The 20,276-nt window shown below is 38.1% G+C and overlaps 1 protein-coding gene across 1 annotated transcript in view; it reads right to left on the reverse strand.

Moving 5' to 3' along the window:
• dscama (Down syndrome cell adhesion molecule a) overlaps nt 1–20,276 on the reverse strand; it is a 99,179-nt gene that overhangs the window by 41,349 nt on the left and 37,554 nt on the right. Inside the window, 5 exon segments of the mRNA XM_052117447.1 lie at nt 818–1,114; nt 3,476–3,751; nt 3,854–4,054; nt 4,057–4,131; nt 4,244–4,390. Coding sequence (XP_051973407.1) covers nt 818–1,114; nt 3,476–3,751; nt 3,854–4,054; nt 4,057–4,131; nt 4,244–4,390 — 996 coding nt within the window.

The following is a 20,276-nucleotide window of genomic DNA, read 5'->3' on the forward strand; positions in this document are numbered from 1 at the left end:
TGTAGGAATTTTTTAAATACAGGGTATATACTCTATTATTACAGGATACATGAGTTACCTGTAACTACATGGAACAAGGGGGTAACAAGTTGGACTTACACTGTAACAACACTAAACAATGGTATGTTTTCACAGTATATACAGATCATTTTTTTGCAAATAAAAATAGGGGGGGGGTGTTGCTGGCTAAGATGGACTGTATGCATTAAACTTTCATAAGGTAAGTAGCCTACACTGAAAATTCTATATAAAATCAAAGCAGATACTCATTTTTTTTCAAGTTTTCTTGTTCAGTAATCTGTTCAGTAATAATACAATATGTAAAAAAATGGCTATTCCTATATATATATATATATATATATATATATTATAATACCTATGTATTATTTCAAAAGGTACACAATGTATGTTCTTGCTAAATTGCTCATAAGATTATTGTTTTGCATAGTAGGTCATACATAACACGTAATATTTGAATAGTTACATCTTAGTTATAAAATACTTACAGTATAAATTATTTGTAATTTTCCAGGTTGTTACCCTTTAGTCCCCAAACTTTGCATATTGTTCCCTTATACTTACACGTGAGTAATTTATAGGTATACTATTATTACAAAAAGGTACGCTGTAAATTCAGTGTACTTGCGCTATAAATTGCGGGCTGTACACTAAAGCGTTACCACTTAATGTAAACAAAAAGCTCATTAGAACCAAAATAACCCTTGATGTTAGTCAGGCCCTCATCTCATGCATGAAGTTTAGATGAGCAGAATGAAATAGGTGTGTGTGCTTTTGGAGGAGCCGATCTGACAAGCACCTCTTACGTTTATTCGAGCCTGGTAGGAGACCGTCCCTGCCGAGTTGTTGCAGGTGCAGCGATAGACCCCACTGTCGCGGACCTGGGTGTGCGAGATGTTCAGGTAGCTGACCACGTTGCCCTCCGCCGTTATGCTGTGACCTAAGCGGTGCCGACTGTCCTTCATGACCACATCATCGTCCAGAGTCCATGTGACTGCTGGCTGCGGAGTTCCCTTTACGTGGCACATTAGTGAGACAAACTCGTTCGGGCTGACCACTTTCTCGCTGAAGGCAGAGAGGATCTTAGGGGTTCCATCTGCAGAAATTAAGGTTTTAATTACACTAAGACATCAAGATTATGAGCATATATTAGAAGCACAACAATTTTAATGATGTAATTTATGTTTTCTAATAATGCCACATAATATTTCCTATATTCTCCCATATGCCTCTACAAGGAACCAGCAACTTTTCATATTATTTTTATGAATCAATTGCCTCTAATGGCAGTGTACAAAGTTTTTTTTATGACACTCAAATTCCATGTGTAAAGTTAATTTTGATCAAACATTAGCTATCAAACAACAAGCCAAAATATACTGAGCTGCCTAACTAGACAGCATATTTTGGCATCATAAGCCAAAATATGAAACAGTAGGCATCAAAGATACGCTAACTTATAAGACACCATGGCCATGTGTCAAGTCTCAGAATGAAAAGCCATTCTGATCAGAGAAATTCAAAATCAGATTAAAATCTGTGAAATTTGTAATCCAAGATGGTGAACGGAACAAATATAGCTATATTTAAACAGAACTAAAATGTATAAATAGCTAATAGCTACATTTAATTACAACAAATACCTCAAAATTTGTGATATTTGATATGTAATTTTTGTGTGTACTGAATCTTTAGCTTTGCAAGATTTTAACATCAAATGCAGCAAATATCATAATTACAAGTTCCAAGCACATCAATGAATAAGTGAAGTTTATTAAGAATTCTAGAGTTGCCAAGTTGGAAGTTAAGAGGCATTTTGACATGCCCCATGATGATTTCGTCATTTTATTTTATTTTATTTCAGTGCTTTATTTCAGTTATATTTATTTGTTATATGTGACTTAAAGTATCTTTTACCATATAGTCAACTAATGTAAAGCTAATGACACCCTTCAAGGTTTGTTTTATGCAAATTAATTAATAATATGCTAGATATCAGGCATTAATAAATCCGATAGGTTCTGTAAAAGTGATGAAGGTGTATTCATTTATGCTTATTCACTGGCACAACAGAAAAAAATGGATTTTATCATTGTTGAACGCATGACATGTTGTAATAACAGATTCCCGACATGGACGTAAGAGCTTCCCAGATGTACTTGAAGGCAGAAAAACTATATTGGAATGAACTGTGAGCGTTAGTAGAGCTCACACACACATATACATACACACACAAAAGATGTATGGTTCATCATGAAGAGCACTATTTGCTTGGCTATGTGAGCTATGTGAGTTACCATGATTGGATTTGCTTACAAAGTAAAGAAAAAAAAATCTTGACACAACGCAACAAATGGAATAGAACGCAGGTGTCTTGAGACACACTTTGAATCACACATAATAAAAAAAAAAAATGCTCCTGTGTGAGATGCGGAAAAAACACGTAACATGGCGAAAACAAAAAGCATATTTAGTGTGAACGGCTTTTAAGAATGCCGGAGTGATGCATTTTTTAAAAGGCTTTTCAAGATAAAAGAATTTAAACTTCAAAAATGCATCTCGAGACACCTGCGTTCTGTTCCATTCATTGCAAATGAGCTTTCTTAAGCTCAAGAACGGGACTGGTCTGAATCAGATGCAGACCAATGATCAAAGACTTTCGTCTAGCACAAGTCTGTGACTTAGGTCATGTCCACACTAATAAGTTTTCATTTGAAAACACATCTTTTTCTCTGCGGTTTGGCCTTCCATCTACACTGAGACAGTGTTTTTGGCAGTGAAAACTGAGCTTTTCGAAAACGCTCTCCCAACTGGATACATTTGAAAACGGCATCGTCGCATTGTAGTGTGAACAGGGGAAAAGGAGATATCAGAAAACGATGACGTATTTGTTGTCATGTGACGCAGTTATGTGATCCATTCAGCCTAAAACAATCAAGATGTCAGCCCATGTTGTAGCGCCGTTGTTGTGCCTGCTATTTACTTTGATATCATTGTTAAAGATAAATGTTAATTTGTACAACGTTCACATTACATTTCTTGTAGGCGATGAATTGCTGAATTGCTGTCCAGCGATGGGAAATGAGGACAACTGTGTTTCAGACTGTGTGTACTTGGAACAGCAATTTTTCACATGCACAGTAAGGAGATTTGACAGATTTCATACGTTGCAGTGTGGACGAGAAACTTTTGGAAAATGCTTGAAAATGCCAGCCAGGATGGAGAGTGTTTCGAAAATGTAGTTTTCTAATTTATCCAGATTAATGTGGACCTAGCCTTAAAAAATTGCTTTCTTTGAGAACGGACCCTTAGAAGGTAGCTGCCTATGTAGACAGTAAACAGCAAGGCAGCTCACTTCAGCTCGCAACAGAGCCAGATGCTTCCTTTCTAATCAGGATAGTTGAGTAGAATTAAAGTTCTGCTTTAAATTTCTAATCTTAATCAAATGCCTACTGACCTTCTAAAATGACTTGTACAAAATCCTGAGCTGACATCTTGGCCTTCCTGGCAAAGCACTGGTACGCTCCTCCATCACTCTTCGCCATTCCATCCATCACTAGGTTTTCCTTATTGATTCCATTCATTCGCACATTGGCGCCGGTGCTGATCTTGTCACCATTGCGATACCACGAAAGATCGAACTCATCTGAGCCAGTTACACTGCAGGTGAGTGAAACCTGGCTACCCACACTGCCTTTCACCTTTCGAGGGCTGACCACCACCTTCAGAGGTTCTGGAACAACACATATACTCAGAATAAACCAGCATTTCAACCAAAACTACAGTACACTGACAGTACAGTGTTTATATTGAAACACTGAAAAAAAGAACATACCTTTTACTGTGAGGCGACCTATGACCTCTGCATTTCCATAGCTGTTCCACACCTCACACATGTAGCTGCCGGTGTCACTGGGCTGGGCTCTCTCGATCAGCAGGCCTGTAATGCTCTGACGGAAACGGGGATCTGGTTCTAAGGGTCTGTTGTTTTTCAGCCAGCGGTATTTTGGCGCAGGGTGTCCCGAGGCCTTGCACGAAGCTCCACCCTGTGTGATGCCATGACCTCCCATTTCTCAAACCCATCGAGGATCGCAGGTGCAGAGTTTGTGGGATCTTTTCAAATTAAAATGGTTAATTTCTATTTCGTTTAATTTCAAACTGCAAATTTTTTATTTTAAATAACCAGCTATTGTAATTTTTTTATAGGTTGTGCACAATGTTTCACCTGGAACAAAGAGCCGTGCGCTGTTGCTCTGTCTGGTCTCTGACGTGTAGCGATGTCTCGTCATGCAGCGATAATTGAATAATTCATCCTCCTTCTGAACATCCAGGATGTACAGGGCTCCCGTGGACGTTATAAGAAATCGAGCCCCTGAAACCACAAAATATGATGCATGAATGTATATATATATATATATATTAAGCAGATTTAGCTTCAATCTACAAAGATATTAGCATTCTGGGGTTAATCGGTGAACTTCAAAGAGTTAATCTGTAACATCTGAATGCCATAATGAGACATAATGGGTCTAGCTTGTTTTAGCATCAGCCTCCGTTTAGGAACCCACTTTGATTTAGTACAGACACCCCTGGCGGACATGTGGGGTTTTGATTGGCCCACCACTCACGCATGTGTAAATGCTGATTTCATGCTAATGGTTTGATCACTCAAAATATGCAGGTCATAAAAGTTTATGAGGAATCATGTCGGCCAGCGCTGCCACATGCTCTGCAAGGCCTCTCAGAGGAGATGTCTGTGTCAGATTTGATTGAGAATGTCATTTGCTGTCCTTTCTATGCAATGATTAAACTGGGGGGTTGAATTTGTCTCACTACCTGTAATAAAAACATATCACAGGGCCCTTGACGGGGAAGGTAATTCCACTATGTAATTGAATGCGAAATTGATACTCAGTTTTCATAATTCCTCGAACAGAGGCACAGAAATGTTTCATTATAGTAGTAAAAAATAGCAAATTAATGCACAAATGATTTAAAATGACAAAATCATCACAGTAAAAAAGGGATGCTTGTCCATTAACAGAAAAAAAACTTCCCTTGTAAGTGTGTACTGTATGAGCAGGTTCAATATTTTTTAAAAAGAATAGTTTCATTCTGATGTGGAAAACAAAAGGGTATATTTTCTAAAATGTCCTGGCAATTCCTTGCCATACAATAAACGTGAATGGGGACAGGCATGGGCGGATTGAGAAGAGAAATCACCCCTGGATTTTACATAGAAACTGGCCCAAAGTTTTTGAGGTTGTCGCTGTCCTTCTCTGCATACCGGGAACCTGGGGACAGGGAATCTTGAGCTCCAACACTGACAAAAAAAGCACCATTAATGCACCATAAAAGTAGTGCATACGAATCGTGAGATATTTTCGGTCAAGGTCTTAACCAGTTGTGGGTGTATTGTCTGGAAATGAAGTGGCACAAAGTGCAGTTTGCTATTTTCCTGAGAAATAGGCCATTGCGCTCAGACGTTTCAAAAGCAGGTCTTAAAAGCAGGTGATTTTTAAGTCACTGCAAAAGGGGCTGGTGGAAGAATTAAATGTAAGTGTAAAATATTTGGATTTGATGTGATTTTTTGACCACTTCGTTATTTTGATTATATTTTCTTTTAGATTGTACTGTAATTTAAATTTAGAATACATTTTTTGTTAAATTATTTCGTGTTTCAATAAATACATTTAATTATTCAAAATGAAAATCGACTGATAGAAAAGCGTTCCGATACATCGTCTCGGTTACTGTTGTAACCTCCGTTCCCTGATGGAGGTAATGAGACGTTGTGTCGATGTAGTGACACTAGGGGTTGCCCTTGGGAGCCCCAGACACCTCTGATCCTTGAGAAAAGGCCAATGGAATTGGCGAGTGGAATTTGCATGCCACTCCCCCGGACATACCGGTATAAAAGGAGCTGGAATGCAACCACTCATTCAGGCTTTGTTCTGAGTAGCCGAGACAAGGTCCCGGCAATTTCAGCGGGTAGTTTAGTGTTGTGACAGGAGGGACATAATGTCTCATTCCCTCCATCAGGGAACGGAGGTTACAAAAGTAACCGAGACATTCCCCTTCTGTCACTCACTCGACATTGTGTCGAGTGAGTCCCTATACAAAATGCCACGACTAACTGAACTGTGTTACATGGACTGGCGGTGCGAGACGGGCAGACCTCTGTGTGCCTCGTAGTCAGCGCACACAGCCGTCATATAACCTCCCCCAAAGGCGTCATACGGTCCCCTGTATCTCAGGGACAAGTCGACTGCTCAGAAAATAAGGACCGGCTGACCCAGCTGTGGCCTGCAGCTGTTTACCAATGGGGAAACCACTTTGTGGAAAATACGTAACATGGGGTTACCAATGGGGTAACCAGCACATGTGGAGCACATACCCCAATACAGGGCCTAGTTAGCACATGTACCGGGCCGGCAGCGAGTTTCTCAGAAAACTCGCCAGCCACAGGGCTAAGGAGTAAGGACATCCAGGTCCACGCCTTCGTGAACGTTTCTTCCTCGTCGGGAAGAACACCACTTAGCGAACAGATGCCACTTCAGGTCATACAGGCGCCTCGTAGAAGGAATCCTGGACTGAGTGATCGTGTCTACCACTGCAGGTGGTAGGCCACTTAAGACTTCTGATTCGCATCCAAGGGCCAGATATGAAGATTACAGAGGTCTGGTCGTGGGTGCCACATGGTGCCCCGTCCTTGAGAAAGAAGGTCCTTCCTCAGGGGAAATCGCTGGGGAATCAAGTCTGGGTGGGCCAATAGGGTGCACTAGAATGACCTGCTCCTTGTGCTCCCTGACCTTGCACAACACCAGTGCAAGTAGGCTGACTGGGGGGAATGCATACTTGCATAGCCCCAAGGGCCAGCTGTGTGCCAGCGCATCTGTGCCGAGGGGAGTCTCGGTCAGGGAATGCCAGAGCGGGCAGTGGGAGGATTCCTGGGATGCGAACAGGTCCACCTGTGCTTGACCGCATCTGCTGTGCTGTTGAGGTCGCCCGGGATTTGAGTGGCCCGCACCAACTTGAGTCGCTGCTGACTCCAAAGGAGGAGACAGTGGGCGAGTTGCGACATTTGACGAGAGCGTATGCCGCCTTGGTCGTTGATGTACGCCACCATCGCCAGCAAAAAGCCTCTGCAGGGTGACCAGTCCAAGGGCTGGCTGCTACACGCACATTGCTCACAGACCCCCATCCACGCTTGGAGGCATCCATTGACACACCTGGAGACCTGTTCTAGGGAACACCTGCCCGTAGTAATGCTAGGTCAGTCCAAGGGCTGAACAGACGGCGGCAGACGGTGTGCGCTGTGGCGCCATGCCCATCTTGTTACCCGAGTCTGATGTCCAGTCCATTAGCACTTTGCATGCGTAATTTTGCCAAACCCACTTGCTCCTAGACATAGCACATGCTTGGACAAAAATACCAACTTCATGGCCATGCCCACAGACTTTGTGCTTACGACTTTAAGCATAGCACTGCGCTTAGTGCTAGGACTCTTAAAATAGGGCACTTTGTATGGAAAACAGACAATATAAGTTATTATTTGCAGAAAATCTTCTTCATGATAGTTGTCAAATCTCATTCGCATTCACACACATTCAAATATTAAGTGTTAAACACAAAACCTTTTTAAGACCACATATGAATGCGAAATGCAAAATGTATCTATATCTGAGAGTGTGTAAAGAGCTGTGGACCCCATCCCCATCAATTTCATTGTATGGAAGAAAGAAAAAAAAAAACGCTATGAAGGACATTGTTCAAAATATCTCCTTTTATGATTCACAGAAGAAATAATGTCATATCAGTTTGGAAAGACATAAGGGTGAGTAAATAATGACAATGAACTACCCCTTTAATTCCAAATCATAGCCTGTTCTTTCTGTTCTCTTTGTCCTTCTTTGGGCTTCTTTCAGGAAAGCATTTCCATTTTAATACAAAATGTGTGTGTATGTAAGTGTGTTCATGTCTGTGTGTTAAATCAAGGACCATAAGTAAACAGTTTAGCAATGAATAAAAGAAGCTACAGAGAGCCAAATGGCGAGATATGGCTATTGTGAGTTCTGACCCAGTTAGAGATGACACACCGCGCAGATCTTAGGCCCTGCAGGCATTGCCAGTCGTGGACTTAATGTGGAGTGTGACAAGCTACAATTTACACGAGTGGGCGGAGAGAAAGAAAGGCACACACACAGGTAGAGGCATACATTATGTCTAAGCAAAGATTAATGAGCTGTCTGATTTTTACCTCTGGTCCAAATTTTAAACTAATTGATTAAATTAGAGTTAAATTAAGATTACATTATCACTTTAAAATATATAAAGGTTTATTTTATTATTTATTGTATTATTTGACATAATATTATAATATTTATTACTTTTTTGATGCTCGGTGGGGGTATTAAGGCATAATTTGTTGTAGCTGATTTAAAAACAACATACATTGTAAAACTACACAAAAACTGACCTTTGACATATTATTTATGGTAATTATTTCTGATAATTAATGATGCAGGTGTCCCAATAATATCATTAATATCAATATTATCACATTTAAACTAAAAATACAGTTTTCTTACAGACATTTGACAAACCAGGCTAAGAATTTGTTATTTTTTTTTCCTAATCTTGCTCTCGTTTCCTCACATTATTATACACCCTTTCAGAATTCAGAAAGATTTTATTGAAGGACATGTTTATCTGTACACTTTGCATGATAGCAGTGCTGGTATATAAGTAGACAGCTTGTCTTCTGTGACAAAAAGAAAATAACGAAGTGTGTGTGTGTGTGTGTGTGTGAGGGGGTCAGCATAGCTTCAGCGGACTGCAGTAGACCGCAGACAGACACATACACACACACGCTCTGTCATAGCACTGCAGATATCTCCCATTAAATTTCACATTCACTTGAGTGGGAGCAAATTCAATTTCTACTAACAGTCATGCCTTCAGTAATGCTGTATTTGTCTTGAGAATGAGGAGAAGACGTTCCAGGTTATTTCGAATGAGATTATTAACTCTGCAGCATTTCTATGCCATGCTATTTAGTATTGGAGATGGTGGAATAAAAAGGGCCAGGCGTTAGGGAGGAATGTACTTACAGAAGAGCCGATAGGGAGCCATGTGCCCCAGTTTCTTAATCTGATAGCGGGAGCCTTTGAGGTGCGTTAACTGTGTCTAAATGACAGGTTGTTCTTTTCCTTTCTCCTTCTGTAGAAGCAGATTTCTATATTTCTCCCTATAGAAAGCTCACTTTCTCTCTCTTTTTGAAAAACTACCTCAAGTACGTATCTCACAATACTGTTTTAACCCTTTTCTGTCTGGAGCTTAAAGTCAACATGAAATCAAAATGGACCCCATTTACCTCCTTAATGCATGTTCCTGGTCTAATTGTTCTCTATTTATTGGTGTACATTCAAAAAATAAAGTATACTTCATCAGTATAATAATAATGCTCTACAGCTAAGCATTAGAAGAATGTTTTAAATGATCCACGAAAACATAAGCACTTTTGTAAGATAAACTCTTGGTTTGTTGCTGTGCATAAAACTTTTAGATCAGAATGAAAGAGAAGTGTAAGCAAAAGATGAAACTGTAAGTCTAATGACTTACAAAAGAGCCCATCAAATATACAGTACACAGACAAATAAAAAATACTTAGTAGCAACTTATAGCTACTTTCATATGCTAATTCAGGCTAATGACTTGCAGTAAATCTGTTTTAAACTCAGACATTTAATGAACACTAACAATCAAGTCCTTCAAGAACTTTATTTATTTTATTTAGTATTTTTATCCCCTTTTCTCTCCAATTTGGAATGCCCAATTCCGACAACTTACTATGTCCTCGTGGTGGCATGGTTACTCACCTCAATCCGGGTGGCGGAGGACAAGTCTCAGTTGCATCCACTTCTGAGACAGTCAATCCGCACATCATATCACGTAGCTCATTGTGCATGACACCACAGAGACTCACAGCATGTGGAGGCTCATGCTAGTCTCCGCAATCCCTCTCTGCAATCCATGCACAACTTACCACGAGCCATGAGAAGGTTACCCCATGTGACTCTACCCTCCCTAGCAACCGGGCCAAATTAATTGCTTATGAGACCTGGCTGGAGTCACTCAGCACACCCTGATTCGAACTTGCGACTCCAGGAGTGGTAGTCAGTGTCAACACTCGCTGAGCTCCCAATCCCCCCAAATTTATTCTTGAAAATTATGACCACATAAAATCTCTAAGTGGGCTAAAAACTGATGATACTGTTTACGTGAATTTTATTTTTTATTTTTTTGTCTCATATGGTTCTGTTAGCTGACGAATCACAAAATCTCATGATGGAATTTCACACTATACAATTATGTATACCTCAGATTCATTCAGCATAATTCAGTGCATAACACACACACCACAGCACACACTTCCTACTGTACTGAACATCCCAAACATTTGAACTAATGTCAAGCAAAGTGCTGACTACACCTAAGATGATGGAATGTTCAAGTGATTATAAATACAAGTGGTGGATAACTCTAAACAACACACAAAGTAAACAAGCATTCAAGTATAAATGAGATGATAAATCAATGACAATAAAGGCATTAAAAACTGATTTTGTTTACTTAGAAAATACCAACAGCCAAACGTATTAATTATATTTTAATTAATTATATTCTATTAATAATGTGAATTCCTGAATTACAACTCAGTTGTGATGGATGTTTACTGTTTTGTTAAAACACATCACTTTAATGTGAAAAGTGTATTTTCTTTTATTGTGCCTATACATTCTCCTATCCCAGCTTACCCAGCAACTCTGGTGCATTTTGGGGCTGCCTCCTGCAATGTTTCACACTCAAATTTAAAAGTACACAATTCACGCATACTTTGGACTAATTGCAATTTTTTCTTTTTTTTCTTTTTTAGAAAAACCCCCAAATAATAATAATAAAAAAATATTCATAAATAATAGTATATATGCTTACAATCTTATATCAAACAGAAAGTTCTTTAAATATATATGTTTTGTTGTTGTTGTCCTAACTTTATAAGCATGTAATTCTGATTCTGTTTGCTTTATCTCTCAGCAAATCTTATTTCATTCCACTAGATGGAAAAGTACTGGGAAAAATATTTTTTCTCTATCACCTTCCATCACAATATGCAGATCTGAAATGTAGGTGGCGCTCTAATGATTTAAGCCCTCTCAGATGTGCAAGTCCATTGACATTCAGTCTAATTTTCAGTTCATGCAACACCCCCATTATTTCATCCAATATCTCGGCCTCTGAGTGGACTAGAAGCTCAGTCTATGTGTCACCAGAAAGCCTTTTGTGACGATATACAACCTTATATTACCAATTGTCCATAACATATTTTTCAGATGATTTGTTTACCATGCTTGTTCTGCTGGTCTGCATATTTTGTTGTGGACATCTAAGATATAACATTACATTATTCACCCAAGCAGATATAAAGTTTGTGGCTACTTGGAGCTTACAGCAGCAGTAATTGTAACATAAAAGAGATGATGTCTAACAAATCTTTCATTTGATATATGACTTGTCCATTTAAGTGCTATATGAAAGACTTTTATGTTCTTATACATATTTCAACCACATGACTTCTAGGTAGTGCATATTTGCAACACATATGGATTCAGACATTATTTTGTGATTTTATGTAAGATAAATGTGTAAGTGATGGTATTCTATGAACAGTTTAGGTTCTAAGCTTTCAAATGATACCCTATATCCCTGATTTATGTATACGGGAACTATAATGTGTTAAGCATAATCTTAATTCGTGAAATAGTGCTCCCTAAGAGGTTAATATGCAGATACAACTATACGGAAGACATTTGTAGGTTGATTTCCACAAACATGGTTGTTTCTGTGTGATGCTGAAAACTTTGAAGGTAGAAATGTAGAAATACAATATTCACAGATATGTACAATTCTAGGATACATTGTTATGATAAGATAATAAGTGAAAAGTATTAGACTCTCTATCTAATCTCTTTATTCAAGCAACACCTGATTCCTAAATGTTAAATGGCCATTTCTCTCCACTAGTTAATGTGAATCCAACTTTGGTTACATTATTATTAATAAATCAATGGTCTAGTGTAATACAGGTCCTTTTGTGATGCCACATTTTAAGAAACCGGGGGAGAGATTTCTGGAAATATATATATATATATATCTCTTTATCGGAGAGAGAGAGAGAGAGAGAGAGAGAGAGAGAGAGAGAGAGAGAGAGAATGAGAGAGCGAGAGAGAGAGAGAAGAGAAGGGGGCAGGCATTTAATAAAGCTTAATCATGCTAATAACTGAGCTTCAGTCTGATCAGTGTATTTATTGGAGGGAGAGAGAGCGAGACAGACACACAGAGAGAGAGAGAGAGAGAGAGAGGGATGGAGAGAGAGGGATGAAATGCAATTAACATGGCTGTAAAAAGCATAATTGGTCAGAGAGTGAGATGTTGACAGCAGCTGCTGTTGTCAGGGTAACGTGGTCCATCCTGCTACTGTACGCACACTCCTCTTTTTTCTCTACATTTGAAGAGGACTGATCTTAAAGCAGCTGTACTTACAAACATTCAAACATTCTGTAATATTTCAGTATTCGTTAACCCCAAAACGACCAAACGACTGATCGAAACAATATTACAGCTCAAAAAATACACAACTTTTAACAGAAGGATTAATGCAAGTGCTTTTATAAAATTATACATTTCAAATTTCTTGCCTTTAAACACAAAAAATTGCCCTCATTCACTTCCATTCTACGTGTAACCTCGAGAACTAACTAGTGTAATACCTTGTAATAAAATAAAATAATAAATAAAATGCCTTGCAATACACAATGCAATGCATTATTAATTTTCATAAATAAATAGACTAATATTTATACACCTTTAAAGAGTATGATGTACCGTAGCACAGCAGGATATAACGCATGAAAATGGTTATTGATCATGTGCTTCAATGCATGATTATACCCATTAAAGGTTAGGCTAAGTATTTTAACGTGTTACTGCATACTGTATGTGGTTATAGTTATTTACAGAACATACAGCTGACTATAAAGTTCATTCTAAGATGTTATGAATACATTATAGTGCATTAAGTATACATTTATAATGTATAATGCAGGCTCCAAGTGTTACCAATTCATTTTTGGAATCTTTTTAAATGACACAATTAACTTCCCAGTAGTGTGATGTTTTATTTTTGCTTCTGATCTCAGTAATTGGTGGCAGCTGACAGAACTTTACTGTGCTGAGTCACAGAACACACAGCAGCCATGGAGAGTAAATCTGGATTAGATATTCAAACAAACCTGACCCTTAAAATCGTTTAGCTGCTCAGCTGCGAAACGAGTGATTGAAAACAGAAGCTCCGTTTGTCTGATATCTCTTCATTATGGATGAGAGGCACTATAATTCAAAAGCATTAAATATTCAGGACCGAGGCACAGCATGAGAGACAGAGTGAGAAAGAGAGGGAGAGTGTGGACAAATGAAAGATAGATGGACAGATGAAAGCTTGTGAGAACACGTGTCCTTGCTGTAGTTCTCAGTTCATTAAACTCCTGGGACAAAAAACAAAAAACTGCAACAAACCAAAGCCTATAATGTCAAATCATAAATAAAGCAAATAAAGATAGTCGTCTGTTTTTGGAGGAAATTTGACATGTAGGACAGACACAATTGTGTTTTAATAATTGTGGACGTTTGACATTCTTAAAAACAGCTCAAACTCATGAGCATAACATAACATATGAAAAATGTTTCCCAGAAGTGGGCAGTAATGCGCTACATTTACTCCGTTACATTTACTTGAGTAACTTTTTGACAAAACAAAAAATTTATTTAGAGTATGTTTAAAAGTTACATTTACATTTATAAATCCGTGCAGCAATATATCAGTGCGTTTTGTCCCATTTCCCACATGTCATGAAATAAGAGTGCATTGTGGGTAGAACGAGTGAACAAAAGTAGGGAACGAGTGGCTGACTGAGAATTCAGACACTCCTACAAAATGGCAGACACTCGAAATAGTGCACACTATAGTGGATAAGGGGCAGTTTCAGACACATTGAGTGTTCCACGACCGGTGTTGTTGACCTATGCATTGTGCTGTGTACTCTGCATTTAGAGAGCGTAGTAACTACACTGAAATAAGAATCCACACAAGACTTTAAAAGCTATGAAATAGCAAAAGTAGGCATTATTAAAACATGATCTTGCTTTGGTTTATATTTCAGCATTATATATAATGTCCTTGTGGGACATTTTCACCATAATAATTACTAGAAATGTTTCCAAACCTCTCTTCTTATTGACAAATTCATCCAGATCTGACAAGAGCCCTTAAAGGGATAGTTACATTCTCATTATTTACTCACCCTCATGCCATCACAGATGTGTATGACTTTCTCTCATGTGCTGAACTCAAATGAAGATTTTTAGAAGAATTTCTCAGCTCTAGGTCCATACAATGCAAGTGAATAGGTGGCAACCAGCTAAAGCAACAAAAACAAAATCACATAAGTCACCATAAAAGTAATCCATAAAATTCCAGTGGTTAAATCAGTATCTTCAGAAGTGATGTGATAGGTGTGGATGAGAAACAGTTCACCTTCACATTCTTCTTCTTGTGTTTTTGGTGATTTTTATTGTCTAGCAAAAAATTACAATTATTGATCTGTTTCTCACCAACATCTATCACATCGCTTCTGAAGATATGTCTTTAACTACAAGAGTCATATGGATTACTTTTATGCTGCCTTCATATGCTTTTTCGACCATCGAAATGTTGGCCTACAGAGCTAAAATAGTCTTCTAAAAATCATAATTTGTGTTCTGCAGAAGAAAGGAAGTCATACATATCTGGGATGGTATGAAGGTGAGTAATTGATGAGTGAATTTTAATTTTTGCGTGAACTATGCCTCAAAGTGATATCCCTTAAAGTGATAGCTCAGCCATAATTTAAATTTCTGTCATAATTTCCCTACCCTCATGTTTTTCCAAACCTGTGTGACCCTTTGTATTATGTGGAACACAACATGTGTTAAACAGAATGCTGGGACTGACAGTCTCGGTCACCATTCACTTTCAAAATATGGAGAAAAAAAAACTTTCACTTAAAGTAAATAGTGACTCAGACAAACACTCAGTCTAATATCTCCTTATTGTGTTGCACGGAAGAAAGAAAGTAATTCGGGTTTGGAACAACATGCTGGTGAATGATGACAGAATTTCCATTAATAATAATACTAATTCCGTAATACATGTTAAATGTGTATTATGTAATGGAATATAGGGGAGTTAATGTCCATTATTTCATTTGTGAAAGTAACAAGTTACTCACTACTTGAGTACTCTTTTAATTGGATACTTTATTATTCTTACTCAAGTAATTACTTATGTTATGGTTAGGGTTATAGGGTTAGGTTATTTATGTAAGTACCTTTACTTCTACTTAATTAAGTTTTTTTAAGTAATTGTACTTTTACTTAAGTACAGTTTTTGGCTATTTTACACACCTCTCAATTTTCCTCATATTTCTAAAGAGAAAATGTACATTTAATGTAGCTCAACTGGTAGAGCAAGGCACTAGCAACACCATGGACATGTACGACCAACACTATATAAATAAAATGCATATCACTGTATGTGGCTGTGGATAAAGACGTCTACAAACAAAATGTAAAATAAATTCAAATAATTGATTTAGGCTTTGATGCACACACATTACGAGGTGCAATACTAATATCTAGTTTGTTTAAAGGAGTCAGTGCACTGCCAATGGGTTCTTTGCAAAATAGATATCTGATGACCAGGTTTATTTGCAAATAATCTCCATGCACCTCACTCTCTGCAAGTCAGTGGAGAGATGAGATGTGATAACACTCTGTCAATTATCCTCAGGTTTTAATTGCTCCAGGGGGGAAGTTTGCATCCCCTCATGGTGCACAACTGGCACAACTGCCATCCCTGTCAGAGAAAACAGGAACAGACGGTAACGTGCATCCTGGGACTCCTGGACAACACTTCTCCATGTCAACTAGACACATTCAACTGCATACAAAATTACTGGATTTCTTCAACAAAGCGACTGGACGGTTTTGTCAATTTTTTTAAAATGTAATTTACTTTATAGACACTAATATATCATAAACAATCTGAAGTCGATAAAAAATCTTACACAAACCAAACAAGATTTTTTTTTTTATTACATATTTGTGTGCGGACAGTGTGTAAGCTATGCCTTCTCCCATATTTCATTTTTGAGCCAATGCACATAATCTTAAAGTGTTGTTGGGGGTGGAATATCAGCTCTTTTTAATCAAATATAACAATTTCTGAATTTGTTTTTGAGTGATGTTTGCCCATGGTTGCTAAATTGGTAGTTACTGGGTGGTTGCCAGGGCATTGCTATCAGTGTTGGGTGTAATCCAATTACAATGTAATCAGTTAATGTTATCTAATTACTTTAGGTCAAAAAAGTAGTGTAATGCATTATATTTTAAATTCTTTTAATCACATTACAGTTACTGACTTTCAAGTAATTTAATTATTTTTAAGTACATTTTGGGTTATGCTTATTTCTAATATATTATTTATTCAGAGTACTTGAATTATGACCCCATCACGAGTCATTGTGAGGGAGAAATGTGAGGTGCTGAGTGTATGAGTTGTGTGTAACAATAAACAAGAAAGTAATAAAGAAATTATTTTGGCATTTTTTGAGCAGTAAAGTGTTTTAGAAAGTAACTTAAAAGTAATTAATAATGTGATTACTTTTCAGTGAAGTAATATTATTACAAATTTAGTGAAACAATTAGTAATTTGTAGTGGATTACTTTTTAAAAATAACTTACCAAATGCTGGATGCCATAGAGTTGCTAAGGTGTTCCAAATGGTTTTAGCGTGTTGTTATGTAGCTGCTATGGTGTTCTCGGTGGTTGCTAGGGCATTGCTAGTTGGTTGCTAGGGTGATCTAGGTGGTTTCTAACTGGCCAAAATCAAGAGGCCATCCCCAAGTTTCTATGATATTCTGGTATTTAGATATATAGTAATTAGCATGATCACATAGGAAATCAACATGTTTTGAAAGTTAATGCACCCTGAAATCAGCCATATTCAGCCATTTTACTGACAAGTGCCATCCCCCATCAGATATTTTTGCATCAATATAAGCGTGAGAACATTTCCCTCCAGCGCTACTGACTCCAAGACAGAGGTTCTGGTCATGCAGGAACCAGGCATTAAAATTTAATGCGCTAGGAGGAGTTGGATAGCTGAGTGTGCGATAGCTTGATGTGACTAGCCTACCAAAATGTCCGACCTTGGCACACAATTTGTTTAACATAGCACATGTCATTCGGAAGGATTTAAGCCACAGCTGGTCAATAAAGTGGGTTCATACAATCCGCTAGAACAGTTCTGATAGTGGGCGCTCCCAGGTATGCAGAGACTAGCGGAGTATGGGCATTGTAGCTATTTCAGCCCACATTATATCAGATATTTCAGTTATTCTGTGGTGTCTCATGGATGCGTTTAATAAAATAGGATACTAGCTCCAGTCTTGCAAATAAAACTGTCCCCAAAGCAGGGAGAGGTCATTTAGCTGCATTGTGCAATGTGGGACTCAATTCGTCCGAGGGTGGGATGCCCCTGAGCATTTCTCCACCTGGGCAACAGTACCGTCATCACAGAAGAGCTACCGGTATGCAAGAGTTGCTACAAGTACTGTAATTTAATTTTGTTGTCGTTGTCGGTACTGCATACCGATGCGTAACGGCTAACTTTCAGCAATTGAACTAGTGATGCTTGACTTAATACATCTAATTAAACAGTGGAGTCTCATCTTTTTTTAATATTCAACTTTCCCCAGAGCTCTGACTGCCATTTTGATGTTGCAAAATCACACGGAGGCCAGATTTGTACAACTGTATTCACCAAAAGACCTCCATGTACAGCATGTGTAATGATTAGTACATTTGAGTGAGACATTGCTGGGGGCTTGATGTCCTTTGAGGCAAGGCCCAAAAAAGGGATTCTTTTTTCTTATAGAGCTCATTTCTGTGCAAAGGAGACAGGGAGAATGTCTTGGTGCAATAGCCCACTGACACATTGCTGTAAGCTGCCTCCAGCAATACCACCCCCCACCCCTCATCTCCACCCGTCTCCTCTCCATGATAATGTCACAGCCTACGAGTCACTCCACTGGTTGCCACAGTAACCAACTCACCTTCTTCTCCCTGTCACATGACACCTTAAGCGAGCACTACATCTATACATCTGTAGTAGAGTAGTAGAGAATACAAACTGCAAGCAAAAAACATGCCTCTGAAATAGCTAAAAGCTCTTGTATTGCTAGAATAGAACTGCTGTTGAGGAAAGAGTGAAAGAGACAGAGAAATAGAAAGGCAACTGCAGACTTGCGTGAGAGAGGTTGGGGAGGGGGAAATCTGGGGTAAAGTGGGTGTTTCAGGCATGACAACCCGACTTTTGTAAATTTGCAAGCTTCACAGGACAGCAGTATGCAGCAAAAGCCCCCGTCACATACTGACTGTTGCTTTTGCGCAACTGTCTGTCTACTACACAACACTCCGGGCGGCAGGCACCGAGGAAACACAGCCTTTTGGCACCTGGGCATTTAACCTGCATTTTACTGCATGTGCTGACAGGCAATTAAAGCGTAGCCAGGGGCTAATTACTTCAGATAGCAGCAGCTGTGGTGGAGATGCGAGATAAAATTCGAGCACATCAGAAATGCCATTGTTCACTTAAAATAAGAAGAAATGTTTAGGATGTTATGATTTTGAACACCATAAGCCAAAAGACCAGTGATTTGACAATGTATATATACTGTAATGTAGGTTCTGGAAACTTTAACACATTTTTGCACAAGGAAAAATTCAATTTTTCCAGAGGAGGATATAGACAGCTAAAAGAACAATGTTAGCTTGACTAAAGCGTAATGGAATAATTGTCTCCACGGTAACATTCAATGCACATTGTTCAGGTGAGAGAGAGAGAGAGAGAGAGAGAGAGAGAGAATCTTGCTGTTAATACCATTATTGTTACATCCTTTAATCACATGTAGTGCACTACAGAAATCAGAAATTTAGTTTTGCTATAGAAATAACATTATCTGATAATTGCATGTTAAGCATCGCTATTGCTAATCTAGGGTTAGGGGTATATTCAAATTCCTTACCCTAACTCATCACGCACGTTTGTGCTACATGAAAAATACCTAAAACTGTAGAGGCTTGTTAAAATGATGTGGGCATTTACATTTCTAAGCGATTGGGCATTTAATATATATATATAAATATTCCATTTTAAATTATACAGCATAAGCTCTATTGATATGGAGGACTATAGGAGTCACACTTAAAAAAGAAATGAAGAAATCTATTTATTAATACAAACATAATTGTAAATAAATAAATCAGACAAATTTCAAATGCACAAATTAATAGACATATTCAAAACTGTTTGTTTAATTCACGTTTTAACACATTGTTAAATATAAAAAAATATATACAAAATATATTTAAATTGACAATTAGAAATGTAAAACTGTTTGTTAAATGTAAAATATAACAGAAAAATAATAATAAATATTACAAATAAAATATATATATTTTTTGGACAGTTCATTCATGGGAGCAACCAATGAACTTTCAACTAGTTAAAACATGAGCTCTGTTGACACCAAAAAAAAACAATTTGACCTACATTGTAAGCGGATTATTGTAAAAAAAAGTTTATTTATTTTTTTGTATGTTAAGGTGTATAATTTATATATCACTATCGTTAAGACATTGCAAAAATGCTTCAAACAGGTTTTCCATACACTACCCCATCTGCCATTGGTCGGAAAAAAATTAGCCCCACCTCAAACTTAAACCATTGTTTGCGCCAATGTTGCTGTGTCGGGTTGGTCGGTATGCTGAAACAAACAGAGCAATATTTTGAAAGTGTCAGAGACAAAGTGTTTATACTTTTTGGTGGAAATCAACCCTGGCTAACTTATAAGTTGTCTGTGCACATTACACTGGGGGTAACATTTACATGATGAGAAAAGACCTCAGGATGTCATTTATCCCTATACCGTCTCCCCAGAAACACAGATGAAAGACACAATTTCCACATTTCAGGTGTGAACAGGAGTTCCAAACTCACAGGTATCAGCAACAGATCCAAGTGCTAGCGATGCCTC

The sequence above is a fragment of the Xyrauchen texanus genome, chromosome 44 (assembly GCF_025860055.1).
Source record: "Xyrauchen texanus isolate HMW12.3.18 chromosome 44, RBS_HiC_50CHRs, whole genome shotgun sequence".
Classification (NCBI taxonomy): Eukaryota; Metazoa; Chordata; class Actinopteri; order Cypriniformes; family Catostomidae; genus Xyrauchen; species Xyrauchen texanus.